Here is a 27725-nt window from a genome sequence, read left to right as displayed (position 1 = left end):
GTCTCGGAGCAAAAATAAAAATCAATGATACCTTCACAAGGTGTCCTAAATACCTTCGAACTCTTGACTCTGGTTCCCCAACTCTGCTACCCTTGAATAGTACTATCTGTAAAGTATTTTACACCTTTCAATGCTATAATTTCTAACTCTGCAAGAAACCGTCAAAAAAATTTCAAAAAAATTGTAAAAAATAACTACGATTTACAAGAGTAACTTGAGATACCTTGCAGGTAAATTCAGCGGCTAATTTTACTACTGTGAAAAAAAAAAAAAAAGAACGATAAAATTATTTATTCCATTCTGTCATTAACCGCTACGTATAAAGTGACATGAGAATTGAAAAGAAGGAACTGGAAACTTTAGCCCAATATTTGAACATCAAGGGAAGATGTAGTTCAACATTCATATTAAAGAAGCTACTGTAGATAACTCATTGTAGATCTCGTTAATTGCCAGTCGCTGTCATCACTGACATCATGTTTCAGGCGTTGAAAAATGCTAGTCGTTTAGGTGTCCAACCTTCGATTTACCGTCAGTTCCACACTACAAGACGTATTTTACAAGAGTTCAAGGATCCATATGATACTCTTGGTGTTGGCAAGAGTGCCTCTCCATCAGAGATTAAAAAGGCATATTACAAATTAGCCAAGAAATACCATCCAGATATAAATAAGGAGCAGGGCGCTGGTGACAAGTTCCACGATTTACAAAATGCTTATGAAATTTTGTCTGATGCCGATAAGAAAAGTCAATATGATCAGTTTGGTGCTGCTGCCTTTGGCCAAGGTGGTGCCGGGGGTGGTCCAGGCGGTCCAGGTGCAGGATATGGTGGATTTAGCGATTTCTCAGGATTTGGTAATTTTGGTGGAATCAATTTTGAAGATCTATTTGGTGCTGCCTTTGGCGGTGGTGGAGGAAGAAGCTCTCGTGGGTCACCATTTGGGAGCTCCATGTTCAGAGAATATAGAGGTGATCCTATCGAAGTTTCTTACCGTATGCCATTTAAAGACGCTGTATTCGGTGCCAAAGATGTGAATTTGAAGTTTAGAGCGTTAGATCCATGTCATACCTGTGACGGATCTGGTATGAAAACAGGTGCTAAACCCCAAAGCTGTCCCAGCTGTCACGGTACTGGTACTACTGTCCACGTACGTGCAGGTTTCCAAATGGCTACTACTTGTCAGCAGTGTGGTGGTGAAGGTACTACTACTAAACGTGAAGATCTATGTGGTTCGTGTCATGGTGATGGTGTTGAATGGACTAAAGATAAGAGCGTCCGTGTAGATTTACCACAAGGTTTACAAGATGGTGATGTCGTTAGAGTACCTGGCCAAGGTTCTTATCCTAACATGGCTGTTCCACCAGAGATGAAAAGTAGTATTAGACTACGCAGAGGTGATGTGCTTGTGCGTATACGTGTGGATAAGGATCCAAGATTTTCAATTAGAGATAAATGGGATATCTGGTTTATCCAAGACATTCCAATTACTACAGCAGCATTGGGTGGTACGGTTCAGGTTCCTACAGTTGATGGCTCTCATGTACGTCTAAGAGTGCAACCAGGAACTCAACACGATCAAATCATTTCTATCCCTAACATGGGTGTTCCTCGTGTTGCCGGTACCCGTGGTTCCATGAAAGTTCAGTACAAGATTCAAGTGAAGAAACCTCAATCCAAGGCCGAGCGTTGTCTATGGGAAGCATTGGCCAACATTACCAATGATTCTAATGCAAAGCGCACTGAGAATTTAGAAGCTACTGAAAAAGCTACTGAAGCCGCAACGACAAACCCAGATAATCCTTCGGCATTGGGACGTTTAGAAAATTTCATTTCAAACACTTTCAAAAAGATTAAGGGCGAATAGATGCACTCTAGTCTCATACACTTGTACATATTCATGTATATACCAGCAACATTAATTTTTTCATCTTCCGACCCAGCAAGGTAAAGGTAAGCTCATCTAAAAAAAAAAAAAAAAGAATGTAATGCTTAAGAAAACTAAATAAGGACAGAAGTAAGGAGTGAAAAGCACAATGGCTGGTCTTTCAAGCTTTCAAATCAATTTTTTTTACTACTATTTTCTATTACACATTCCCATTACGTTGCTGATCGATTCAGCAGTAGTTCTTCCACCGAAATTTCACGTAGCTGGTTGGCTATTATCGAAGCAGATAGAAGATAATAACGACTTCTTACTATGGGACAAACCACTATGGTTACAAGCCTTCGTCACCTTGGAATTGGTTGTACAGCTACCTCTTTTCTTTCAATTTGCCAAGCAATTGCGTCAAAATCAAGTTGATAGCGGTTCATTGAGGCTTTACGGCGTTTTAGCATCAACCACAACGCTGGTATGCATTGGGGCAATTTTAGAAGGTCACTATCCCGGGACTATCGTGCCTCTAAGTGCTGCAGACAAATTCAAGCTGGTTGGCATTTACTTCCCTACCTTCATTATCCCATTTAGATTGGTACTGCTTTGAAATATATAATGAAACCAGAAATTAGAGATTCCAGGCTCTTTGAAAATTTCCTATGGTCTTAAACGATTGAAAGCTATCTAGATAAAATGCAGTATATTCCCCCCAGTCAGAGATTGTTTAACGCAAGACACAAGGTTACTAGGAAAGATTTAGTTGAAGATTGGGATCAGTTATTAGATGTGGATGTTGATTATGGGCTTTACGGCGTACCGCTAATCGGCAGCCGTAGACGCACAGGATCAAGCTCTGAAAGTGATACTTCCTCCATCTTTTCAGATCTTTCTGGTGACTCTAGTATTATGGATGTTTATAGTCGAATGCAAGACAACTTAAGTATAGAATATGTGATTCAAGATAATAAGAAAAAAATATTACGAGAGGAAGAAGCGTTATCTCTATTGAAACAAAGTGGTGGTGGTAGATCTAGAGCTAAACATGAGTTACAAAGGCTCAAGGAGGAAAACCGGAGTTTGTTAAGACGTAGAGATTTACTTGATGCACGCTGGAATCAGATAAGGTTCTCACCTTATTTGCTCATGGAAGCAAAAAGAGATGGGTTATATTGGTTTGGATTACCTTCAGATTTAAGAATACACATCTACGAGTGTTGTCTCGACGACGTTCCTGTGCCAGCACCTGATCGGTTTCTCAATGCTCTGAAGGATTGTGTACCGAATGAACCATTGGCACTACAAGTCTTTGCCAACCTACAAAATAGACAGTCTCTATCGTCCCATGCGGCAATTCCCAACGCCAAGATCCAGTCAAAATTCCCTGGATTGCATTTCCACTTACAAAACACTCTAAAATTGAATGTATTTGAAGATTTCATCAAACCACTAATATTCCATTCACTATGCCATGCTCTCGAACAACATGCAGCCGACGGTGTGGCTCTAGAATTACTAGACATTCTGGTGCTGTCAATGCCTCACCAAGAATTGGATACAGTACTACTGGACGATTTTCTCATGAATGTACTCGCGCAAACCCATCATAAGTTCTTTGGTGATGAATCCGCACAAGTTAGGAGACAAGTGGTTGAAATAAAATTCGACTTGATAGAATTGCTGGAATCAATGCGTCAGACGAAAGCTGATTCTTTACAACCTGTTAGACCTCTCCCCACGTGATGATGTACCTTGGTTTCTATTAAAAGGAAGAAACCCTTGATTGATTCAATTCAATTGATGATCTTCCTTATAGGAAAGAAAACAGTTCAAAACACACTTAACTCATCATTCAAAGATTAATCAATGGTTCCAGGATATTCAATTAGAAGAGTAGAGAAGCAAGACTACGAAGGTGTCCTACAGGCGTTGAATGCCTTGACTACCGTTGGCTCAGTGTCAAAAGCACAATTCGAAGAAACAGTGAATCATTGGAACAATGTGAAAGTATCATCAGGACCAGATCTTCTACAGTACCATCCTTATGTAATTCTTCATGGTGAGGAAGTTGCCGCTACAGGTATGATGTTCATAGAACGTAAACTAATTCATGAATGTGGATTAGTGGGACATATTGAAGATATTGCGGTTTCACCACACCATCAGGGAAAGCAATTGGGACGTGCTCTTATTGACCATTTGACAGACCTGGGATTAAAACACTGCTATAAAGTCATATTGGATTGTGACGACAGTAACGTTAAATTCTACGAGAAGTGTGGCTATTCAAGAGCTGGCGTTGAGATGCAACATCGATAGATAAATTAGAATAGATTTCATCATATACGTACATATTTACGTATTATTATCATTTTTTTTATATATTACATAACAGTATCAAGAGCCTCTAATGATACTATAGAATTACCTCTGACAACACTCTGAGATCCCAGATTGTGATGAGATCCGTCCTTGCCCACTTCAACAGCATCATCTAGGACAACATTAAGGAAAAGATCATAGCCTCGTAGAACTCCTGCTACTTTACGAGCACCATTTAGTTGTAGTAACACTTTCTTATCAACGTACCTTTTAAGCTCAGGTGTAGAAACCATGGGGAAAAAGGAAGAGTAAAAGGAGAGAGGGAGTAATGGATTTGGATAGTCAGACACTCTAGGGAATCAAACCGAATATATGCAGTTAACTCGTAACGTTCGATGAACAAAATACCAATGTTTTCGTTCAATTTGTTGGTTCGGTGATGAGAGAAGAGTTAAGTAGAGTGGAATGGTGAATACGAGATCACTAGCTAAAACACTCGAGGATCTACTGGAGGTTATTGCAAGTATAGAACTATTCATATTTGAGTGCCAACCCAATGAATTAAGAGACCAGTTATCTGATGCAGATCGAGAAGCATGCGGCGCTAGCGCATTTACGATTGAATCGAGCTAATTCGTATGCTTATGTGTGTGTCCATACCATTTTGACATTCTACTGGCCATCAAGTTGGTATTCTACCTAAAGAGTAGTCGAGATTACATTGCAAGAGTTAAATTTCATATTATACCTCCCAAGCACCCATATTAAGGTGGAAAATTACTAAAAACCGGATATAACTCAGCCAGATGCATTGCAAATGACCTAATAACGGGTTTACACTAGTTCATATGCCACAAGAACGCTATGAAATTATCCATAGACCATTGGAAGCCCACCTGAATAGAATTCAACTCCAGAAACGATAACTCCACCGTTTGAGACCGTCACTAAGGCGTTTTTCGTGCTTTCTTTTGGTGCACAACAATCTTCATAGCATCCCAGAGCTATTTCAAATACCATTGCAGTTGGAATCAAACCGTTTATCCATCTTGTCGCATTTTTAAAATTTTAATAGTTTCTTGACCAATCAGCGAATTTTCTTCCATCCAACAAGAACACCGAAGGAAAACCATAAGAATCTGAAAGTTTAGGTACTAAACTACACTATACACTATTTGTTTTTCACAAAATATCGAGGGTTTTGGTCAAGAAATATCACATTGTATCGAATTATGCTCAGATCCTTTGTCACAAAGCGTACTTTCAGTTCATCTGCGGTTTGGTTAGCTGCCAAGAAGCAACACGACGTGGTAGTTGTCGGTGGTGGTCCAGGTGGTTACATTGCTGCCATCAAGGCCGCTCAATTGGGACTAGACACTGCTTGTGTTGAGAAAAGAGGTAGATTGGGTGGTACTTGTTTGAACGTTGGATGTATCCCATCAAAGGCTCTTTTGAACAACTCTCAAATGTACCATCAAATGAAGACCGATTCCAAGAACCGTGGTATCGATATCAAGGGTGAAGTTGCCCTCAATGTGGAACAATTCCAAAAGGCCAAGGACACTGTTGTTAAGCAGTTGACTGGTGGTATTGAAATGTTGTTTAAAAAGAACAAAGTTGCCTACTACAAGGGTTTAGGTACATTTGAAAATGAAAACAGCATTAAAGTTAAGCCCGTCGAAGGATTAGAAGGTAGTGTTAACGAAGAAACTATTTTGGAAGCCAAAAATATCATTGTTGCTACCGGTTCCGAAGTTACACCTTTCCCTGGTATTAAAATCGATGAAGAAAGAATTGTCTCCTCTACTGGTGCGCTTTCTTTGAAAGAAATTCCAAAGAGATTTGTCATTCTAGGTGGTGGTATCATTGGTCTTGAAATGGGTTCTGTTTACAGCCGTTTGGGTTCTAAGGTCACTGTTGTAGAATTCCAACCACAAATTGGTGCCTCTATGGATAACGAAGTTGCTTCCACTACTCAGAAATTCTTGAAGAAACAAGGTCTTGATTTCAAATTGGGTACCAAGGTTGTTTCTGCTGAAAGAAACGGCGATGTTGTTAACATCGTTGTTGAAGACGTTAAATCTGGTAAGCAAGACAAACTGGAAGCAGATGCCTTCTTAGTGGCTGTTGGTAGAAGACCATACATCCAAGGTCTAGAAGCTGAGAAAATTGGCTTGGAAGTCGACAAGAGAGGTCGTTTGGTTATCGATGACCAATTCAGCTCTAAATTCCCACACATTAAAGTCATTGGTGACGTCACTTTCGGTCCTATGTTGGCTCATAAGGCTGAAGAAGAAGGTATTGCCGCTGTTGAATACATCAAGGAAGGTGTTGGTCACGTTAACTACAACAACATTCCATCCGTTATGTACTCTCATCCAGAGGTCGCTTGGGTTGGTAAGACTGAAGAGCAATTGAAAGAAGCTGGCATTAACTACAAGGTTGGTAAGTTCCCATTTATTGCAAACTCCAGAGCTAAAACCAATTTGGACACCGAAGGTTTTGTGAAGGTCTTGATCGACTCTGAAACTGAACGTTTGTTGGGTGCCCACATCATTGGTCCTAATGCTGGTGAAATGATTGCCGAAGCTGGTTTAGCTCTTGAATATGGTGCTTCCGCTGAAGATATCGCACGTGTGTGCCATGCTCACCCAACTTTGTCTGAAGCTTTCAAAGAAGCTAACTTGGCTGCCTTTGACAAGCCATTGAATTTCTAAGTTTAACTTCACTTGACTAAACGTATGCCTATGTATATTTAAGTCGTCTATAATAAATTCTTGCAACGTTTGAGAAATCACCAATAGCTTATTATTATTATTATTATTATCATCATTATTACTATTATTATTATTGTTATTTGTCTCGAATTGTAATCCAATGTGTTTTCTCAAATACACCTAAGGTTTCGAACTAGCGAAACCTTGAAAAAAAATCAATATTAACACAATCTCTCTTCTTTTGAGAAAAGGTAGCCCAATCTATCATTTTTATAAAAAAATTTCCATTCAAAATAAATGTTCGTATGGTCACAGACTTAAACTCAACCATTCCCAATTTGCCTCTTCACCTTCTTTCTCTTGCCTTCTTACTCGATTAACACCTTTAACTTTATTGCCATTTGTATTTCTCTGCCTTTTCTTTATTACATCGGTCTTCAAACTCAACGGCCTCACCACACCATGCAATTTCAAAAACAACCCACACGCGTTACACAGAGGATTCCCCATCGGATCTCTTCTCCACAACGGTGTTGTCCTCGTATGGCAATGTGTACATTTTGTATCCTTCGGCGGTGAATCCATTTTTTCATCCATCGACATAAGTGAAGTAGTAGAATTATTACGCACCGGCACAGGTTTCTTCTTCTGCACACCCGAGGATCTTCTCTGTCGAACCGCTGCTGGAGCTGGAGGTGCTTTTCTCCGCCGACTACTATCATTATCAACATTCGATATTAGAAGATCTTGTGACGGCGTCGGCGGGGGTAGAAATTGTCCTAAAAACGTCTGTGAATCACCTCCTGTCAAGGGAGGTTCCTGTGGCAGCATGGTCACGTCAAATAACGGATTAACTAGAAGATCGCTGGTCTCAGACTGAATCGTCGGTGACGTTCCCTCTATATCCATATCTTTAAACAAGATTTCAGGGTCCCAAATATCAACATCTCCGTCAAAATCAACCTGCTTCTGTGGATGCAATTGTTCTTGTTCTTGTCCATGTTCTTGTTCATGTTCTTGTTCGTGATCTAGTTCACGATCTTGCTCAAGTACATTTACTAAAGAGAACGATTCATCGTCGTTCGAATTAGAATAAGAATTTGGTACTGATATTGAACTTGTACTTTCTACTTTATTTCTTTCTTTAGCCATTCGCATACCAAGCATTCTCCAGGTCAAATTACTCATTCTATCCTTATAGGGCAAAGAAGCCTTCGCTACAGAATACATTTTCCATATTGCCTCTGTTGATGAATCATCAATAGTCTCCATCAATTTAATTCTATAATCCATTCTTTTCTCAATTTAATAAATCAATCAATCATCAGCCTGAAACAATAGTCAATGGCGAAAATACATCACCTATTCAGAGGTTAAAAAAGGAGGAAGAGAAGAAGAAGAAGAAGAAAGAAATAAACTATGTTGTGAACATCTTCGGGAATTCTTGTAATATCTCTTTTGATTAATCCAACGCGACTCAGATGGCCTTCTAATTGGAAATTAATTGGGTCTTAATTTTTTACCAACATTTCTTATCAGTAAAATTGTCCGGGCGTTAAGGGAAGGAGAAAATGTGCAACCGGAAAGAATTTTGGAACCCCTAATATCCGGACAAGCGGTACCGCTTTCTAGAGGGTGTTTGGGTGTACAATTGATATCACTAGATACGGATCTGTTCCAGCCCTGTCTCAACATCGTTTCAACATTGTTTCAACCTCGTTTCATTATTATATCTCTACAAATAAAAAAAAAACAACAACTACAACTTTAAACCTGCCTAACGTTTCCCCTTCTTCTTATTCTTACCAAATCTCTTACCTCTCTTTTCAGTCTGAATTTCACCGTACTTTCTCTTTAAATAGCTCCTCGAATCCACATCTTTTAACAACGTCGATAGCATTGTTTCACCTCTTTGTCTACGCGGCAGACGCCCGCTGAAATACTCCGACTTATCTTCAATAATTGTCCCCACTGCAAATCTCTCAGGCGCATTCCATTTTTCCTTCTTATAATGACGTTTTGGATCTAATGAAGCTCTATGCTTTATCAATTGCAAATCTCTCTGTACTCTATGCGCAAATTCACCGGTTGGTGTAGGTAGCGTAAACCATTCTTCATTTGTAGGGCCCTCGTGTTGGTTTTTCTTCTCCTTCCCTACAGCATAGGACTTTGATTCCACAGCTTTTGGAGCATCCAATTTATCAAACCCATTCTGTAGTTTTGGCAACTGTTTTAAACTCTTCTCTATACTTTCAAACCCATCGTGGGCATGCTCATCGTCTAACTTGACCAAATCTTGGTTTTCTTGTAATCCGTTTTCTTTAGCACTAGGATTAGACTCAGGTCTGGCGTTGACCTGTTCTAATTGACGAAACAGTGATTCAACTTCATCCATTTTGCTGAGTTATTGTATCTATTTAGCTATTTCATCACAATCAAGTCGATGCTCATCGCGATAAGCTGAAATTTTTCAGCGTTGTATGTCTCTGATTGAAAAATCATAACCCACGAATATCAAATTGAACCATTAACCTTTAACGGTTGATTACACCAATAATACAATAAGGAACATCGGTATCAGCTCCCCCGCCCCCCAAATGTCTACTTTCGAGGAATTGTTAGCTCAGGATAAGCAGTTACAATATGCTTTACAAGCTGTAAGACACTACCATAGCGAGAAAGTCCCAGAATTTTTGGAAAAGGATAGCCATAATAGAAGACCAACACCTTCATCTACACCGCAGGGATCGACTTCAACAACACCTGCATCTACCGCAGGCACTGCTGCAAATGCCAATGCACAATCTCAATTGAATGCCGGGAATAATAAACGCCATATTGTAAACGTAGACGATATTTCCAAGATTAACTACGAAATGATAAAGAATACCCCGGGGAATCTACCAGATATTGATGAGAAACTGGATCCTAAATCTAACAATTCGGATGGCGAGATTAGTGGACTCAAGACAAAACTATACAAAAATCGGTTATACGATTTAAATGACGATTTCTTGGAGATTATCAGTCATCGTATGCCCACAGAGGAAAAATCATCAGAACCACCACTACTACCGTTGCAAGACCAAGTCAATCTTCTCTCACAAATACAACGCAATCTAATCGGGGACTATGAAGACCTACTAAATACTGAGCGCAAGTGGTTCATCCTAAAGGAAATTTTACTGGATGCCAATGCTGAACTAGATCTTTTCAGCACACAGGAAGAACGTAAGAAAACCATTAAACTGGGAGCTACGACCGTTCCTCCGAATGCTAATGCTAATGCACTCGTATTCAACAGACCAAAAAGACAAAAGGCTCATGGTAGCAGGCCGGATGATATCTTGTAGAGCCATTGCGTCGATCATTGGCCGGGTCATTTGTTTTTTCTCAACTTTTTTTTCAACATGGAAGGTGAAAAAATTCACTGAACAAGTTCGAGAAAGACGGTCTACAACCATTTCATAGCAGCTATTGATACGATAACGAGGCAGGATGTCTGATTTCCAGTTACAAATTCTTCGCAAACTTGGTGATTTGGGTGAGATTCCCTCTACGCTTCAAGTTTTCCCTGACGTAGACCCACAAGACGTTTTATCAGCGCTCAACTCTTTGAAAGCACATGGGAAATTAGAATTCAAAAGATACGATTCAATTCTTTACACTGCTACCGATGAAGGTAAAGAGATCGTCGCACATGGATCCCACGAAATAAAACTTTTACAACTGATCAACGAATTGGGTAAATTGCAAATCAAAGACGTCCCAGCTAAATTAGGTTCTACCGGTAAGGTGGGACAAGCCAGAGCATTCAAGAATGGCTGGATCGTCAAGACAAAGGAAAACGAATTGGAACCAAGCGAGAAGGTTAAGGGCCAATTACCTGCTGACGAAACTCAGCTGGCCATTACTAAAGCTGTTAATGGTGAAAAGGTGGACGATAAAGTAGTAACAGATTTGAAAAAGAGAAAATTGATTACCCCAAAGAAGCAGACCGATTTTTCTGTTTCTAAAGGTGCTGATTTCTCTTTGGAAGTCGCTAAACCTGAGACCGATATTACTGCGGACATGATCGTTAGTGGATCTTATAAGAATGCGGATTTCAAACCTTACAATTTCAACTCTCAAGGTATTACAGTCAATTGTGGTTCGTTGCATCCATTGAGTAAAGTTAGAGAAGAATTCAGACAAATTTTCTTCGGTATGGGTTTTACAGAAATGCCAAGTAATCAATATGTGGAAACAGGGTTCTGGAATTTCGATGCTCTTTACGTGCCACAACAACATCCTGCTCGTGATTTACAGGATACTTTCTACATCAAAGATCCATTGACTAGTGATCTCCCATCTGATAAGGCATATTTAAATGATGTGAAAGCTGTTCACGAGAACGGTAAATTTGACTCAGTTGGTTACCGCTACACTTGGAAGGAACAAGAATGTCAAAGATTGGTGCTAAGAACTCACACAACTCCAACTTCCGCTAATATGTTGCACAAGTTAGCAGCAAACCCAGGTCCTGCCAGATTATTTTCCATCGATCGTGTTTTCCGTAACGAAGCTGTTGATGTAACTCATTTAGCTGAATTTCATCAAGTGGAAGGTGTTTTGGCCGATTATAACATTACATTGGGTGATCTAATTAAATTTATGGAAGACTTTTTCGCCAAAATGGGTGTTACAGGTCTAAGATTCAAACCAACTTACAATCCATACACTGAACCATCGATGGAAATCTTCTCATGGCACGAAGGTTTGAAGAAGTGGGTCGAAATTGGTAACTCAGGTATGTTCAGAGCTGAAATGTTGGAACCAATGGGTCTTCCACGTGACTTGAGAGTTCTTGGTTGGGGATTATCATTAGAGAGACCAACAATGATTAAATACAAGGTCCAAAACATTAGAGAATTATTGGGTCATAAGGTCTCTCTAGACTTTATTGAATCTAACCCTGCCGCTAGATTAGATGAAGAATTGTATTAGAGAGCACAATGATAGCAAACCATAAATAATAATAATAATGATCATAAATTCTAAAATAATTTATATCAAATGTATGTAAACGTGAAAAGAACCTAACAGCAAGAATGTAAAACGTTAAAAATAAGAGTCAATCGAACAACATATCTTACGGAGAACCCTCAGTTTGGGTATTGTAAGATGAACCGGCATCTTTAACCTTCTCTTCAAATTCTCGTGGCATTACCTGTTGAGACTGAGAGTCGGATTGTGATAATGAGAGCATCGATATGAAAGCATCTGAATTTTCCTTCTTGATTTTCTTTGAAATCTTTTTCTTTTGTACTAAATTCATGATTTGTCGTGATGGGCAGTAGAACGGATTTGATCTAGCCCTTCTCGCCAATGGTGGTCTCTTCTCACTGCTGGGGATAGGAGTAGAAGCCTGTGTATTGGGGGTACCGTTGTCACCAGTGCCACCAGCACCCTGTAACCCATGTAGATCAAGAAATCCTGAAAGGTGATCGAAATCTTGTTCGAACGAATCATCGAGTGGTAGCTCCTGGGGGGTGAAGAGACCCCCCAAGTTGTGCATCTCATCAAATTGATCATCATAGGCCAACCTACCTGCATTGCTCTCCGTTGCCGACATAACAGACATCATCAATACTCTTCTCCCTTCGCATGCAACTCGTTGGAGTGAGAATATACGGATCAGCACTAAATTAACACTATTTTGCTTAAATAACTGGATCGTTAAAAATATTGATCATATGAGGTTTCTAATTGGAAAAAACTATTCATGTAGAGGCATTCTCTATGCGTGAGTTCGGATCTCTCAAATACCGATTAATTTCCTTTTCGCAGTAGGAGGAAGTTTCTTGCGCATTTTTGTGATCAATTGTCCACATTAGTAAAACTAACTGACCGTGGTTGCAGTGGTACTGGTGGTTGTTAAAAGGGCTCATTTTGTGACCTTTTGTCCCTTTAACCTTTGCAGGCGAGTTGCCATAGTTTCGAACGGAAGTTCTATACCGCTCCAAGTAGTTGATCTACGCGAATAAGTTGAGCGCGTCGCAGGATAAGAAAATGCACCATACTAAGTAAAGTAAGTAAGTAAGTAAGGAAGTCAGTTATAACTGCTCTATAGTTGTAAGTAGTAGGTAATAGGTAGTCAGTATTATATAATGCTCGAGACCCTTCAGCTTGTGCTGCTTGCCCCGATTCTTAGTTTACGCTTATTTTTATTGCTAGCACGTAGTTTACTTTCATGGAGAGACAAAATGAGGTTTTTGTCGTTTTGCATTTTGGCACACGATTCTGCATTGCCATATCTTGAAGTGGTGAAATCGAGAATTTCGTTGGCATTACTTCTTCTCAGTATGTCCATGTGGTCGAGTAGATCTTCATATGGACCAGTCTTTGGCCTTGAGATGTTTCTGTTGTACATATTGTGACGCCTTTGTAATTTCCAGAACTGTTTCTCTACATTAGCAAAAGTTCTGCGCCTGTTGTCGTGAGCTTGTCTGACTTGGCTTGGATCAGTTTCAGGTCCAGTCAGTTGTTGATGTAAATCGTCATATTCCTTAGCGATTAAATGCTCTCCCGTTCTCAACTGTAATTCTAAACTCGTGGTAGTGTAAGGTCTCTTGATAGCATGTGAGGGATCATTTGCGGTAGCAGGATCGAATACTGCTAGAGACGTGTTGGAGTTGTTTGGGGTCTTGGGCGAAAATCTCTTAATAAAATGTGGCACAGCAATAACCCCCATATTCTCCAAGGCACCACCTTTTTTCTTCCTAATCTTATTGATAAGCTCACGATTTTTAAATTTACCACTACGGGATGACATCTTAATTTCTAATGCATCGTCATCGTCTTCCTGATAATCATAATCATCGTCATCGTCTTCCTCGTAGTCGTCATCACTATCGTTAACGCTAGGAGTCCCAGTACTAGCTGCCCTTTGGTCATAATAACTCCCAGTTTCGGCTTCGTCATCATCCACATCCATACTTCCGCTACTGCCGTCTAAATAACCACCTCGCTTGCCGCCGCTGCCGCTATTACGGCCACTATTGCGAGTTTTCAACCTTTCATCATCGCTATCAATTCCAACGACTACTCCTCCATCATTAGATTCTGCTGTAGAATAATGATCATCGGAGTCCATACTCTTGGGTTTACCAATCGAATAACCATTATTTCCGTTTGATGAGCGTGATAAAACTGATGCAGACGATGGACCATTTAAATTCTCTGCAGCAAGGTAAAGATTTCCCAAATCATCAGGTAGTAATAATTCATTACCTGAAGGTGGCGCTACCGCCCAAAGACCTAATTCGTTATTTGATCTACAGCCTGACCATAATGGATGTGGTTTTGCTACCTTTACCAATGCTTGATTTTTTTCCTTCTTGACTTGCTTACTTTTATCCTTCTTTCTATTAGAACTCTTTTTTGTCTTCCTCTTATGACCATTACCGCTATTATTAGAGTTATTCGAAGCTTCTGCAACTCTTTTATCAAATACAGAAATATGCGATTCACTTCTGCCACCGTATATGGATAATCCACTTAATGATAATAATCTTGAATAAAATCCGTATAGGAAGTTTAAATTGGAACACTGGGCATTGTATTTTTTAGCCAAAAGAATTGGTTGGTACAAAAGAATATGAGCGGGATATTCAAATCTATGATAAAAACAATAAGATTCAAATGGCAATGATAAATATTCTGGATACTCGTTAACAGTTGTCTTAATTAATTCTTTCCTCTTGGATTTACAATGGTCGACAATCTTATTAAAATCAATGGCACCAGTACTTTTATTAGAAGAAATGCTAGTATTGGTTTCAGACATAAACGTTTCCACTTTAGCATTACATTGGGCATAGCAGATATCAAACAATTCCTTTACCAAATCCCTAAATACAATCTCATTTGATTTGTTCTTGAGTAAAGTGTCGTAATCGAATTGTTCATAAATTACTGATAAAATGTTTAATGAAATTTTGGGGATAATCATTTCCCAAATCTTGACTGCCATCTCTTGTGGATTTTTATAAGATTGTACTTTAACCCATTTGGTAACGGTTAGCTGTTTGATTAATTTATTTGTGTTGGTGTCAGTTTGAATATCCAATTCCTCTCTAACACTGGCTTCATTCTTTGACAACAGGGCCTTATCACTATCATTTTGTGAAGTATATGTTAATCCCAAATAAACTTTACAATTATTATCGTTTACCAATGCATATGAACCTAATGACAATTGACGACATTCTATATCGCATGCAATGGACATGACGCATTTACAATTTTTATCAAAAACATTTAGCGCCACTTCTTCTAACTCACAACCGAAGGATGCATTAACCAATACCGTTGTCTGTGGATTTGCGAATCTCGATACTGCTTTACAATTTTCTGCAAATTGTCCAATGGAAATCCCACTAATAATAATGACATCAATTGGATACTTACATTTCCCATTATCCGGATTTAAAAGCTTTGGAGATAATTCTCCAACCTCTTTGGCGAACACATTAGGTGTATAAAAATTGGCACCTAACCTACTTGATTTCCAACCCACTAAACCATCGCTCGACACATATTGTGAGACGAGCACAATAAATGCACTTCCTAAACTTAATCTCCATCCCAAAAATTGGATATCTGGAGTTTCACCCACAATGATACAGGAAATTTGCCCTTGCCCTTGCATTCTCCTTCAATATATATATATGTATTTTATCGTATTTTATTCTTTTATTCTTTTATTTTCTCTATTTTTTCAATTCAAACTCTATCGACAAATTGTTTACTACTAGGCAGGCTAATCCACACCAGTAGTGAACCGTACAATTGCAAACTGTTGAGGCAAATCCAAAAATTCCAGTCAGCTCGTCTTTGACTTCAAACTGCCCGTGTTTTATTCAATTTTTGTTTAAATTTTTATTATTTTTTATTCTAACAGCATTTCAGCTGGAGAAATCAGAAGGTCAGCGTCAGTGCCGTAAATCAGCGACGCAAAAACGAAATTACGTACTTAGTGTGAATTTCATATTGGCGCGCGTCACTAAAACCTGGCACGACCGATAAACAATAAGTAACTAAATAAATAAATAACCCCGACATAAATGTTTATTATTATTACTATTATCATTAGTATTAGAAGAAGAAGAAGAAGAAGAAAAAAATGTCGCTGTACAGAGAATTGAATAAAACCTTCGAATTATTTCTTTTTACTTGCAGGTAGCTTCTCATAAACATCTGATAATTTGAAAGGAACCCCATTGTAATACCACGAAAGGCCCTTACCCTTATTTTTAGCGTAGTTTTCCAAGATGCTAAAGCAAACTTGCAACGGCAAACCATCTGATAGCCCCTCTTCAATTGGTTTCCATATTTTTTTACGTCTGTTAATCTGTCTAGAGAAATTTTTTTCGGCATTACGCCAAGAAGACCCCAAGTTTTCCTCTAATTGTTTAATTGATGTGCGACGCTTCGTTATTAATTCAATATCGCTCACATTATTGGGACCACCTTGTTGTAAAAGAGTGAATGTGAACAAATCTTTAACTGGCCATTCTGCTGGTATCTTTGTATATTCATCCCAGAGTTGTGAAACTGATGCAGGTGATTTAATTAAAATGACACCAAAGTTCGGTAAACGTGCACAGGGATCAGATCTTATTGCATTATAAGGACCTTGAAATACGTTACTATGAGCGCCCAGCGCCGAATGCGAAGAAGGTTGGATTTCCACGTGATCCTGTTGTAACTGCTGAGTCGCCGTACTCGACAGTGTACTTTCTGAATGAGGTACTAAATCTCTAACGGTATCTAGAATATCTGACATTTCTCTATCCATGTGGGAAACGCCCATCTTGGTAGTCTTATAGGTCATAGATGTCAATGCGACTTTATCAATTTTACCAATCATATCACCAAAAATTGTCTTGCATAACGAAACCGCATCAATGACACTTTGCAAATCCGCCTCGTCTCCGACTTCATCTCCAACCTCTTCAGCTACTTCTTCCATATCTACATCTTCGTCCTCGTATTCGCTCTCGTGATATTGTGTCTCGAACTCATCATGATCATCATTCCTTTCCTGTCTCTTCTCAGGCCTATACATATACTTTTCATCAAAATCAAAGTACTCAGCTTGCGGCCTGGCCTTAAATGACGAGGTATAATGGAATTCACTGTCATCTGCAACTTTATCAAATGGCGATACAAAATCTGTCCTTAACGAATCACCAACCAATTTTTGAATATACTCCTGTGATGTAAGATCAGCTTCCTTTAAATTAACTTCATTACTGCTCTCATGCATACTTCTCACCAGTTCCTCGAATCCATTTTTACGTGACCTACTCGATGAGGTGGGACTTGAATCCATCTTCTCTTCGACAGCCGTACTTTTCATCCTGGTTCGAGATGTTAGGCCTTATCTGTAAGCGATAAAGAAAGGAAACGGTGATGGACTATTTTGAACTTATCTCCTGATTTCACCTCAGATAAATACACTCGTCAAATTTAAATCCTTGGCATGTTAAGAAGAGAAAAAAATCATATTGATACTTGTTAGGTTCTTTTAACTGTGTTGTTAGAGCTGAATTTGCTGCTATGTTGTGATTTTATTGAGAACCACAACGTTTTCTTTATCGAGGACTCCGAAAGACATTGATAATCCCCTGATGAAATCTCACGTGATGTTCGATATCAGAGTACTATAGGCGGTAAAGTAGTACCGGGTAACAAAAATTACACAGAATTTATTAAATATTTATATTTACACTCTAGTTGCCGAGTCCAAATCTCTGTGACTTGAACCTACTACGCTTGACTGGGTTCCCCCACTCGTCAATGGGTTCCAGTTGTTTCTCTTCATCAGTTCTATATTCAGCGAATCTGTCTTTCATTAGAGATTCTTTGAAGCGGAGATAGTCTATGGCAACAGACTCGCTCAGCTTGTCTGGATGCAGGGATAAATCTTCATCTTCATCATATTGCTCGTCGTAATTGGAGGGTAAATCCTTTTCCACCACATCTGTCATCAGAGGCCCATTATCATCATCGTCGTCGTCTTCATTTACTTCCTCTTGGGCCGGATTATTTAGGCGAAATTCTTTGATATCATCTTCCAGCTGTTCGACTTGTTTGTTGTAGTTTTTGAAATCATCCAACTTTTCTACTAGAGTTCCGGGATCATCGTGTAAATCATCGTCATAGACGCCCAAAGCGTATGCCCTGGCCATATCGTCTAAATTTTCGCCCAACGATTTATAGTCAACATTAGGTATAACTACAGGTTTCTGTGGTCCCCTAGCGGCTTTTTGGACTTCAGGTGGAAAATCTGTGGATGAATCATCATTATTCTCATTTGGTAAAGGTTTAGCTTCATCAATTTCCTTGTCATCCTCCTCGTCGCTATCTAACTGCTCAATTTTAGGTCTCTGTTGCGGTTTCCTCTTGGGCTTATGCAGGGACCTTAGAGGCTTTCTCAGAATGAACTTCTTTTGATGGTGTGGCGGATCAAGTTCAAGTTCGAGATCGTGATCGATATCAAGCTTCCTCTCAAAAACGGGGCCCTCATCGTCAACGTCATTTTCCACTATATCAGAAACTGCTTCATTTCTTCTAGACCTTTGGAAAAGAGGATCAATTGAGGCGGGCTTTTCTGCTACAGGGTCTTCCTTCTCGACTATATCAGAAACTGCTTCATTTCTTCCAGATCTTTGAAAAAGAGGATCAATTGAGGTGGGCTTTTCTGTAACAGGATCTTCTTTCTCGACTATATCGGAAACTGCTTCATTTCTTCCAGACCTTTGGAAACGAGGATCAGTATAAGCAGGCTCTTCTGTAACAGGATCTTCTTTCTCGACTATATCGGAAACGACTCCACTCCTCTCAGACCTTTGGAAACGAGGTTCAATTGAGGCGGGATCTTCTGCAACAGGATCTTCCTTCTCGACTACATCAGAAACTGCAGCATCGGAGCCATTCTCGGCGGGTTCCCTTTCCACATGATTCTCTTCCTTCGAGGTTCTTTCCAATTTAAATCTCGAAACACGCTTCTTCGAATGGGCCCTCTCTTCTTCTTGTCTTTCCTTGGTCTCAACCTCTTCCTTATACCTTTCGTGGATTTCATCTGGTCCCTGTACACCAATCAATTTTGCAAAAAGATCACTATCAAATTCTTCGCTGCTCAGAACCGTACCGTCATCGTCAATTTGTAACAATGGATTGTGATGATTACCTTTGTTAGCGTCTTTTAGATTTTCCACTTCATGAACGTCCGCATTTTCAGCAAACCCAACAGATTTCTTGGGTTTAGAATCTTTACTTCGCGATTTAAGAATTGACTTGGGTGGCGGTAAACGATCTCTACGTAATTTTTTGATCTGCTCCATAAATGAACTTTGTGCCATGGAACCAGGAATCACCGAATAGCCGAAAGCATCATCTTCGTCCTCATCCTCATCATCTTCATCTTCCGATTGTAAATACTCGTCTTCACCTAATTGGTCTTCCAGTTCATCCCTTTCGTCCATCTCTCTGACTAAGTCTTCAAAAGTATACATATTTTCCATATCCATATCTATTGGAGGGCGTGAATCATATTCTCTCTGGCGCTCTTCTTGTTCTCGTTTCTCACGCTCTTCTTGCTCTCGTTTCTCACGCTCTTCCCGTTCTCGTTTCTCAATCTCTTGTCTTTCTTTCTTCTTCTTCTCCTCTTCTTTTTTAACCAGTTTACCCTTTAGATTCTTTTCAAAATCGCTTAATCCATTTTGTTCATTATTCTCATGCTGTTCACCAAGTAAGGTTTTTTCTAGTTCCTTTCTAGTCTTTTGGTTGGCACTTGGCGTCACACTACTACTTATGACATTACCGTCCTCATCTAATTCTTCTCTAATATCCATGGCGGGTAAACCTTCCTCCTCATCGCCTTGAAATTCATCTTCAAAATCGTCACCTTTCTCAGCTAATTCTTTAATACGTCTTTCCGTCAATTCCGCTTCTTGAATCTTATCATCGAATTGAACTATGGCTTCTGAAATTAAACTTAACTTATCGTCTGCAAATGCAACTGCTTCCTCTTCATTCCTTTCCACAAAATATTCGTATCCAATACTAATGAAAATTCTCCGTTTCGTCGATATAATTATATCGTTGAATTCGAGTCCCGTCTCCGCAATTTTTTCCTCCGTATTATCATGATTATCATCATCGTCGTCGTCGTCATCCTCTCCATTTTTCCTCGTATTCAATTCCAATAGCCGACTTCTTACATCTAAATAATATCTCTTTTGCTGGTGTAGAAAAGCATGTTTATCTCGCAACCTACCCAAAGTACCTCTTACTGAATCACCTAGAACGTTTAAATTATTCATGCTGAGAATCCTGATACAGTCTTTGCCTTCATTTGATGTATTTTTTGATCAGTTACCACAATACTAACCTCATCTCATCTCAAGCTCATCTCATCAGAAATGATGATGGCAGCATAGTTTACATTTGTAATGAAAATCACATGCGATGTCCGGTGCACTCCCTGTATGCCCGGACACCATTTCAGAGATTGCTCGTATGATGTTACTACGGGCTTTTTTTATGCTTTCGAAAACTGACCCCACAGTAGTAGCCATATGTGTGGAGTTACTTCTAAATATTGCGGCCAAGACTTTTTTAGCAAATCACACACCACGTGACTTCTCTATACTACAGCGCGAAAGAAACACTACTTAACCAGTAAGAATAGACAAGGTACTGTAGGGCAAGGTTAGCCTACAAATAAACTTCTTCCTGAGCCTCTGAAAAGAAAGAAACCTAACTAGATCAAACACGTGATATTCACATGTTCCGTATACAACGATAATGAGTCATAAAAGAAAAAAAATTGTCCGGTCAAAATACTGTCCGTTTTCGCGCCGTGGAAACTTTTCGCCTTTGCTAACTCCTTTTTTCTCTCTTAACTAATCAACCAACCACAAGGAGTGTAAGGTGGGCTTACAAAGACGCCACCGATACCTAAGCAAATAAACAACAGGCTACAGTAACACAAGACTAGAGTCTGCCTGAGAAGGAGCCTTGAAAGTTCTTTAGACTCTACTGTTTGTGCAAGAAAAAAGCAGAGAGAAAAACACCAAGAGTTAAAAGAACTATCGGTATATCCCCCATTCCGTGGCTCTCTTACAGTGCTTAGACACTCTTAGTTTTTCGGCTCTTTTTCTTTCTCCTCCCAGTTTAAGGCGGTGGAATACAAAGGAAGAAAAAATTTTTTTGTCCCCCTGTCCGGACAGTTCGCTCAGAATTTTGTCGCCTGATAATTTCGGACGAGGTCACGTGGCATTAGCCGCCGACACCTGTCAACGACAATAAACTATAGTAGTGACAATAATAACAACAATAATATTACTTGCAGTATGCCTACCCCTACTAATAGCAGCAGTAATGGTACTAAAAATAGGATTAAAGATCATTCCCCTGGTTCCCCTGCTACTACCCCGAATGTTGCTGCTGCTGGTTCAGCTGGCTCTTCTGCAGAAATAGCCGCTAATGCTTCAAGGTTCAGACATCGTAAAATCTCCGTGAAACAGCGACTAAAGATATACAGGCCGAATGACCTTAAAAGCTTGAATCAAAACGAGTTACAAGAGAGGGAGATGATGGAGATTGAGACGGGTATGGAAAAAAATGAAGAGAAAGAAGTGCATTTGAATAGAATCTTACAGAAAGGTGCAAATCTATCAGATGAATCAAGGAAAAGAGAATATATCCCAACTCCAAAGGCAACGGCTACATGGACCGATTTCGATAAATTTTATCAAGGTCGTTTCAAGGAACCTTCAAGTTATATAAAGTTTTCAGCTACTTTGGAAGAATGTTGTGGAGCTCCATACAGTATGGATGAAAAAGATGAAGAGTTTTTAGAAGGCAAAATAAATGCTGGTAAAGAAAAAGAAGATGAAAAATTGTCAGAGGATGAGTTTGAAATCCTTTGTTCAAGTTTCGAGTCTGCCATTCACGAGAGACAACCATTTTTAAGTATGGATCCAGAAACGATCTTATCGTTTGAAGAACTGAAACCAACCCTTTTAAAGGCGGATTTGCTTAACCAACAACTAAAACAGCAGTTGGGCAAAGAAATTGGGTACAAAGAAGATCAAATTTTTACTACCCAATTGGAGTCTATTGATTGCCAGTCAGGTATTAGACCCTTATCACAAGTTATTGAAAAATTCGGTGTTCAAGTTTATGAATATTGGAAACAAAGAAAAATAAACTCTTCCAATACCGAAATTTTCCCTCAATTAAGGTTTGAAAGACCAGATGAAAAAGATGATTCAAACCCATACGTGTGCTTCCGCAGGCGTGATGTAAGACAACCTAGAAAGACTAGACGTGTAGATATTTTGAACAGTCAAAAATTGCGGTTGCTACATCAAGAACTAGAACATGCAAAAGATATGGCATTACTAGTTGCGAGGCGTGAAAAAGTTACATTGGACCTATTGGAACAAAATATGCGTATATTTGATCAAAGATCCAATGTCAAACGTCTAAAGAGATCTCTAGGTATTAGAGGCGAAGATGAAGATTTGGTTAATCACAAGAGAAAGCGTCTCAATGTGGTGGCTCAAAGTCAAATGAAGCAAAACGCCGGTGCAGCAGGTGCAGCGGAAGCCGCTGTATCCTCACCTGCTTCATCTTCTACCAATGCCGTCACTACGTCAGATTCATCTGTAAAGAGAGGATTAAAGGGAAGAATACTGAAGAAAAATTTGGAACACTTGGCCAAATCTGGCCAAAAACTTACCAAACAGCAGTTACAACAATTACAGGCTCAAAACTTGGCTATTGCATCAGGGAAACATGCAGGACATATGCATGCACAACAAGTTCAACAGGCTCAACAGGCTCAACAAGCACTACAAGCACAACAAGCCCAGCAGGCCCAGCAACAACAGCAGCAAGAACAACCACAGGTACAGCAATCACAACAGGCACAACAAGGACAATCTATTCAATCCCATGTTTATGTCAGGTTACCTTCTTCTAAAGTTCCTGATATTACTCTCGACGATGTAGATCACCTGTTGACTAACAAGGAGAGAAATGCACGTAAATTTGTTCACGATAGAATGGAAAAACGTAAGTTAGAGGACAAAGATCTTTTCAACTTAACGGATGATCCATATAATCCAGTGTTTGACATTACGTTGCCCAAAGATGTTTTGCCAAATAATTCACCGTTTTCGTCAATTGCCTCATCCAAATATGAAATCAATAGATCTTACTACTGTGGTAATTTACCTGCATATCTCAATGGTAATACTGATGATATTACAGCTTATAATCATGAAGGTGAAAAGTTACCATCAAATAATTTTAAGGTTAAAAAATTAGAAGTTTATGATCCTTTCCAGACCAATAATGAAATTCATTCGAAGGAATACCCAGTTAAATTTAGAAAACGTGTTGGACGTTGTGGAATTCAGTACATCGATCGTAAACCGAATCATATGGAAAAATCGGTAGATTCCGTTCTAAACCAATTTCTGGATTTTGACGCGATTGAATCTCAAGAACAAAATCCACAAGAGACGATTAACGTTTATGATTCCAAATGGGATGAATTTTCAAGACTTTACGATAAGTGGCAACACGATTCACCAAGAAATGAATACGGTCTCAAAGTCTTGGAGGAACCTTCCAGATTAAACCAAATTTCTAATGAAACTCAAGTGATCAGGTTTGGCACAATGCTTGGTAGTAAGTCCTACGAACAATTACGTGACGTAACAATAAAATATCGTCAAGAATACGTGGCAAGGATGAGACAACAAAAATTGAATCAGAAACAACTGCAATTGCAGCAACAACAGCAGCAGCAGATACAGCAAGAACAAGAACAAGAACAAGAGCTGCAACAGCAAGAACAAGAACAGCAACAGCAATCACAGCATGCCAGATCCCCCTCTTTATCGGCGACATCTTCGCTGTCCCAACCTTCATCGAAGATGGAATCATCACCAGCGATGCCGAAGAAGGTTAATGGTATTTCAAACCAACATCACACTAAACCACATCAGGGGGTTCCAGTGACTCAAAAAAAATCGTCTTGATCTCAAGATTATTTTGCATGAACATTTGTGGAAATAACTACATTCAATTCAATTCTCATTAGCCGGAATTGGCAGAAAGTTGTATTATTATTAAATTACTATAGTGACGACCATAGAGACGACAAGTTAAGTAGACAATTGCATATTTTTTTTTTTTTTTATTTATTTATTTTGCCTTCTAATTCTCTATTTGATTTCAAGTATTAGAAACAAAAAACGATACTGAGGTTTAATCTTTTATACACATAATTATCTTCATGTAGGATTTTTTGTCTTATATTTGCTTCCTTCTTAACGGCCATAATTTTGTTCCGAAGCAGAATGGAAAACGCACTGTTTTGCAAAATATCAAGTTCGTCAAAACCAAATAAATTGATGGCTAATAACTGAATTGGAACCTTTTGAAGCCCTCCACCTGACTGCATAACGTGCTGCTACTGCTAAGGTTTTGATTACCACTTTCTGCAACAATTTCCTCGAGTTGAGTCGCCAATAAATGGTAATGGGGGTTCGAAGAGTCCTGAGTTCATTGGCTAGAAGGGGTTATAATGCTTCACCTCTGCCATTGATAAATTCAATCTTCCAAGATAATTCAGATTCGACTAGAAAAATCTCAAGAGTTGGCGGTTGCGATCAAGATGAAGCTAAACCTGAAGATTATGGAGCAGATTTAACTTTAATAGACCTAAATCAACAACAAACTCGAAAATGCCGATGTAGAATGAAAGTTATCGCAGCTATCGGTATGATATTGGCATTGGTGACTGCATATTTTACCGTATTTGGTACCTTCCATGGTGCTGATTCACCCAAATGTCACTCTGTTTACATGTACCCATCATACGCCAAAATTGATGGATTTGATTCTAAATTTACTTCATTGGCTCAAAAATACCACCTGTATCTTTATAGAGAACAAGGATTAGATACAGAACCGATGGAAGATAATTCAATTCAGTTAGATGGGATTCCAGTTTTATTCATTCCTGGTAATGCAGGAAGTTTTAAACAAGTTAGATCGATTGCAGCTATATGTTCAGAATTATATTTTGCCAGTGAAGGCGAAATAAAAAATCCCTACAGGAGAAATCTGGACTTTTTTGCCGCCGACTTCAATGAAGATTTTACAGCATTCCATGGAAGGACTATGCTTGATCAGGCAGAATACTTGAACGACGCAATCAGATACATCTTATCACTCTATGGGCAGAATTATTCGTATGAAGGCCCTATACCCACATCTGTAATAATTTTAGGTCATTCAATGGGAGGATTGGTCGCGCGTATCCTACCTACATTACAAAATCATGTACCAGATTCCATTCAATCTATCATTACACTCTCTTCACCTCATGCCGCATCACCTGTCACTTTTGATGGTGATATCCTGAAAATTTATCAGCAGACAAATGACTTCTGGAGTTCTCAATTTCAAGACAGAGATTCATTCATGTCCAAAAACGTATCGTTGATATCAATAACAGGCGGGATATTAGATTCTACTTTACCAGCTGACTATACAGCTATAGAGAACATTATACCATTAGAAAACGGCTTCACCACCTTTTCCACAGGAATCCCCGATGTTTGGACTCCCATTGACCATTTAGCTATTGTATGGTGCAATCAATTAAGAGAGGTCATCGGAAGGCTTTTACTGGAAACAGTTAATACCAATAGTACGGAGAAAGTGCTACCATTGAAGGAGAGAATGTCAATTTCGAGAAAGCTTCTTCTTTCAGGACTTGAGGAATATGCGTCTCGGGATTTTGATTTGGCTGATCCACAGCACCATTTTAAAAATTATGAAGCTAAAGATTTCGAAGGTGCTGAAGTTGTTAAACTTGACGAAAGATTTACTGTGTCACCAGACAATGTCGATGTTTCAGCCAAATATACTAAATTCATTTTACCTGACAGTGATCCGACTGCCATGTTTTATTTTCTTACATCAATGTCATCTACTTCCATGCATTTTTGCAAAGAGGGTAAATTTATTAATGAGAAGAAAGGTAGCATACTAGAATGTGTGGATGCTGAACCAAATCTTTTGCATATCCCTGCATCGTCTGAATATACAGAGTCTCCCGGTGACTCAGGAATGGATGGGAGTTCAGAACCATTCAAGTTTTTGGAATTGGATGGTAGAGTGCTTTCTCATTACGATTTTGTATTGTTGAAGAGCCCCAATCTGGCTGACATTACAAATGAAGATTTTATGATTGCCGGCGTTACCTCAGGTATTAATATGACAATTAGCCCCGTAACACCTCTCGAAGTTGCTCTCTATGGGTTTGAAATTGAACTAAATTCACAATTTTCTTGGCACGAAGTTAGTCTCCCCAATTTGTGGGAATCTTTAATCGCTTATGAACTCGATGTAAAAATGGATCACACTGGAGGAAACCCCATTTTCGAGCCATTTATCAGACAATGGAACCATGATCCTGGTGAAACTAAGTGGCATGTTAACGTAGCACAAAAAAAGACTGACATATTCATGCACAACGTTGCTCCTTTCGTCCCACTGGAGGAAACACACGATAAGGCTCTCAAATTGAAAGTTTTCCAACCACCTAATTCCAATTTACGTCTGAGGATGAAAATAAATTGGAAAATGACTTTGCAAATGCTTTTCCTAAGGTACAGATTGTCATTTTTAGCTCTCCCCATTAGTGTTGTTTCAATTGTCATGGCATACCAGTTCTTTTGGTATAATAAAACCTCTAATTTTTTGAATTTCGAAGATGCTTTGAGTTTGATCTTATACAAATACTGGATTTCAATCACTATTTTTCTAATTGCATTATCACCCATCGTCAATTCCGAAATTGTACAAAAATTACTCTTCACACTAGACCCCATAGGTTTTAACAGACCATTTTTATTAGGAAATATCCACATGCATGCAAACCTCTATTTTTTGGGGATCAGGAATAATTATATGTTGGGACTCGGTGTTTTCTTTACATTGATGACCATTGGTGTTTTAGTGTTCATTTCCCACTTAAGTCGATTTCTGGATCAAATAATTCACAAGTTGAAAAAAATTGGGCTTTTTCCCTCACCAAAAGTGGACACATCTATGCCCGAATCCCAACTCTTGGGACTTACCCGTTTATCCACATCGTTACTCTTAATTTTAGCGGTAGTCCTTTACATTCCATACCAGTTGGCGGCGGCAATTTGTCTAGTGATTCAAATTGGCACTTGTCTCAGAATCACCTTTATTTCGGAAAACAATAGAACGAGAGAATACCTTAACTTGAAAAATTACAACTTTTGCGTATTTTTGCTGCTGACGCTCATCGTTGCGGTAGATTCCCCCATTATCATTGTTTTCCTTCACAACATTGCAATAAGATGGGAAACACCCTTCAAGTCACATCATAATTTCGTGGCTGTAGCCCCCATGATACTATTAGTGGGCATGAACTCCAGATTGAACATACCTCAGTATAGTAAATTTGACGGTATTATTATCCTTGGCTTATTGAGTTATATGGGATTTTTCAGTTTGATTTATGGTACCAGAAATCTTTACTGGACGCATCACCTCTGTAACATTACTTGCGCATGGTTACTTTATGGGATGAAACAGATAATAGGACAAACTTGAACTTTTGAAAAGTCTCTTCACTTTCACCAATATATTATAACATTAACGATTTGATAGAGTTGTTACTTATTTATTTGACGGAAAA

General features: G+C 39.0%; 16 protein-coding genes across 16 annotated transcripts; 9 read left to right on the top strand and 7 right to left on the bottom strand.

Annotated features, from left to right (window-relative positions):
- Positions 1–476: 476 nt before the first annotated feature.
- On the top strand, positions 477–1865 carry MDJ1 (Mdj1p; the record flags this gene model as incomplete). Its single annotated transcript, XM_002497312.1, has 1 exon — positions 477–1865. One exon carries the CDS (start codon positions 477–479, stop codon positions 1863–1865), a length of 1389 nt encoding a protein of 462 aa, XP_002497357.1.
- A 169-nt stretch (positions 1866–2034) lies between these two features.
- Positions 2035–2484, top strand: EMA19 (Ema19p; the record flags this gene model as incomplete). The annotated part of the gene is made up of 1 exon (XM_002497311.1): positions 2035–2484. The coding sequence occupies one exon, from the start codon at positions 2035–2037 to the stop codon at positions 2482–2484; it is 450 nt and encodes a 149-aa protein (XP_002497356.1).
- Positions 2485–2570: 86 nt separating this feature from the next.
- MLO50 (Mlo50p) lies at positions 2571–3617 on the top strand (the record flags this gene model as incomplete). Its single annotated transcript, XM_002497310.1, has 1 exon — positions 2571–3617. One exon carries the CDS (start codon positions 2571–2573, stop codon positions 3615–3617), a length of 1047 nt encoding a protein of 348 aa, XP_002497355.1.
- Positions 3618–3740: 123 nt separating this feature from the next.
- On the top strand, positions 3741–4193 carry GNA1 (glucosamine 6-phosphate N-acetyltransferase; the record flags this gene model as incomplete). Its single annotated transcript, XM_002497309.1, has 1 exon — positions 3741–4193. One exon carries the CDS (start codon positions 3741–3743, stop codon positions 4191–4193), a length of 453 nt encoding a protein of 150 aa, XP_002497354.1.
- Positions 4194–4258: 65 nt separating this feature from the next.
- On the bottom strand, positions 4259–4489 carry SMX2 (mRNA splicing protein SMX2; the record flags this gene model as incomplete). The annotated part of the gene is made up of 1 exon (XM_002497308.1): positions 4259–4489. One exon carries the CDS (start codon positions 4487–4489, stop codon positions 4259–4261), a length of 231 nt encoding a protein of 76 aa, XP_002497353.1.
- Positions 4490–5428: 939 nt separating this feature from the next.
- Positions 5429–6913, top strand: LPD1 (dihydrolipoyl dehydrogenase; the record flags this gene model as incomplete). Its single annotated transcript, XM_002497307.1, has 1 exon — positions 5429–6913. The coding sequence occupies one exon, from the start codon at positions 5429–5431 to the stop codon at positions 6911–6913; it is 1485 nt and encodes a 494-aa protein (XP_002497352.1).
- A 309-nt stretch (positions 6914–7222) lies between these two features.
- Positions 7223–8206, bottom strand: GAT1 (Gat1p; the record flags this gene model as incomplete). The annotated part of the gene is made up of 1 exon (XM_002497306.1): positions 7223–8206. The coding sequence occupies one exon, from the start codon at positions 8204–8206 to the stop codon at positions 7223–7225; it is 984 nt and encodes a 327-aa protein (XP_002497351.1).
- A 484-nt stretch (positions 8207–8690) lies between these two features.
- On the bottom strand, positions 8691–9308 carry FCF2 (Fcf2p; the record flags this gene model as incomplete). The annotated part of the gene is made up of 1 exon (XM_002497305.1): positions 8691–9308. One exon carries the CDS (start codon positions 9306–9308, stop codon positions 8691–8693), a length of 618 nt encoding a protein of 205 aa, XP_002497350.1.
- A 202-nt stretch (positions 9309–9510) lies between these two features.
- IES3 (Ies3p) lies at positions 9511–10266 on the top strand (the record flags this gene model as incomplete). Its single annotated transcript, XM_002497304.1, has 1 exon — positions 9511–10266. The coding sequence occupies one exon, from the start codon at positions 9511–9513 to the stop codon at positions 10264–10266; it is 756 nt and encodes a 251-aa protein (XP_002497349.1).
- A 145-nt stretch (positions 10267–10411) lies between these two features.
- Positions 10412–11899, top strand: FRS2 (phenylalanine--tRNA ligase subunit alpha; the record flags this gene model as incomplete). Its single annotated transcript, XM_002497303.1, has 1 exon — positions 10412–11899. The coding sequence occupies one exon, from the start codon at positions 10412–10414 to the stop codon at positions 11897–11899; it is 1488 nt and encodes a 495-aa protein (XP_002497348.1).
- Positions 11900–12044: 145 nt separating this feature from the next.
- ZYRO0F03432g (uncharacterized protein) lies at positions 12045–12539 on the bottom strand (the record flags this gene model as incomplete). Its single annotated transcript, XM_002497302.1, has 1 exon — positions 12045–12539. One exon carries the CDS (start codon positions 12537–12539, stop codon positions 12045–12047), a length of 495 nt encoding a protein of 164 aa, XP_002497347.1.
- Positions 12540–13076: 537 nt separating this feature from the next.
- On the bottom strand, positions 13077–15605 carry OSW2 (Osw2p; the record flags this gene model as incomplete). The annotated part of the gene is made up of 1 exon (XM_002497301.1): positions 13077–15605. The coding sequence occupies one exon, from the start codon at positions 15603–15605 to the stop codon at positions 13077–13079; it is 2529 nt and encodes an 842-aa protein (XP_002497346.1).
- Positions 15606–16115: 510 nt separating this feature from the next.
- ZYRO0F03388g (uncharacterized protein) lies at positions 16116–17318 on the bottom strand (the record flags this gene model as incomplete). The annotated part of the gene is made up of 1 exon (XM_002497300.1): positions 16116–17318. The coding sequence occupies one exon, from the start codon at positions 17316–17318 to the stop codon at positions 16116–16118; it is 1203 nt and encodes a 400-aa protein (XP_002497345.1).
- A 373-nt stretch (positions 17319–17691) lies between these two features.
- BUD27 (prefoldin-like protein) lies at positions 17692–20286 on the bottom strand (the record flags this gene model as incomplete). Its single annotated transcript, XM_002497299.1, has 1 exon — positions 17692–20286. One exon carries the CDS (start codon positions 20284–20286, stop codon positions 17692–17694), a length of 2595 nt encoding a protein of 864 aa, XP_002497344.1.
- Positions 20287–21318: 1032 nt separating this feature from the next.
- EPL1 (Epl1p) lies at positions 21319–24021 on the top strand (the record flags this gene model as incomplete). Its single annotated transcript, XM_002497298.1, has 1 exon — positions 21319–24021. The coding sequence occupies one exon, from the start codon at positions 21319–21321 to the stop codon at positions 24019–24021; it is 2703 nt and encodes a 900-aa protein (XP_002497343.1).
- Positions 24022–24517: 496 nt separating this feature from the next.
- Positions 24518–27640, top strand: BST1 (Bst1p; the record flags this gene model as incomplete). The annotated part of the gene is made up of 1 exon (XM_002497297.1): positions 24518–27640. One exon carries the CDS (start codon positions 24518–24520, stop codon positions 27638–27640), a length of 3123 nt encoding a protein of 1040 aa, XP_002497342.1.
- Between the last annotated feature and the right edge of the window lie 85 nt (positions 27641–27725).

This window comes from Zygosaccharomyces rouxii (assembly GCF_000026365.1).
Source record: "Zygosaccharomyces rouxii strain CBS732 chromosome F complete sequence".
Classification (NCBI taxonomy): Eukaryota; Fungi; Ascomycota; class Saccharomycetes; order Saccharomycetales; family Saccharomycetaceae; genus Zygosaccharomyces; species Zygosaccharomyces rouxii.
Note: the sequence above shows the minus strand (reverse complement) of the source record. Positions and strands in the feature narration are given on the sequence as shown.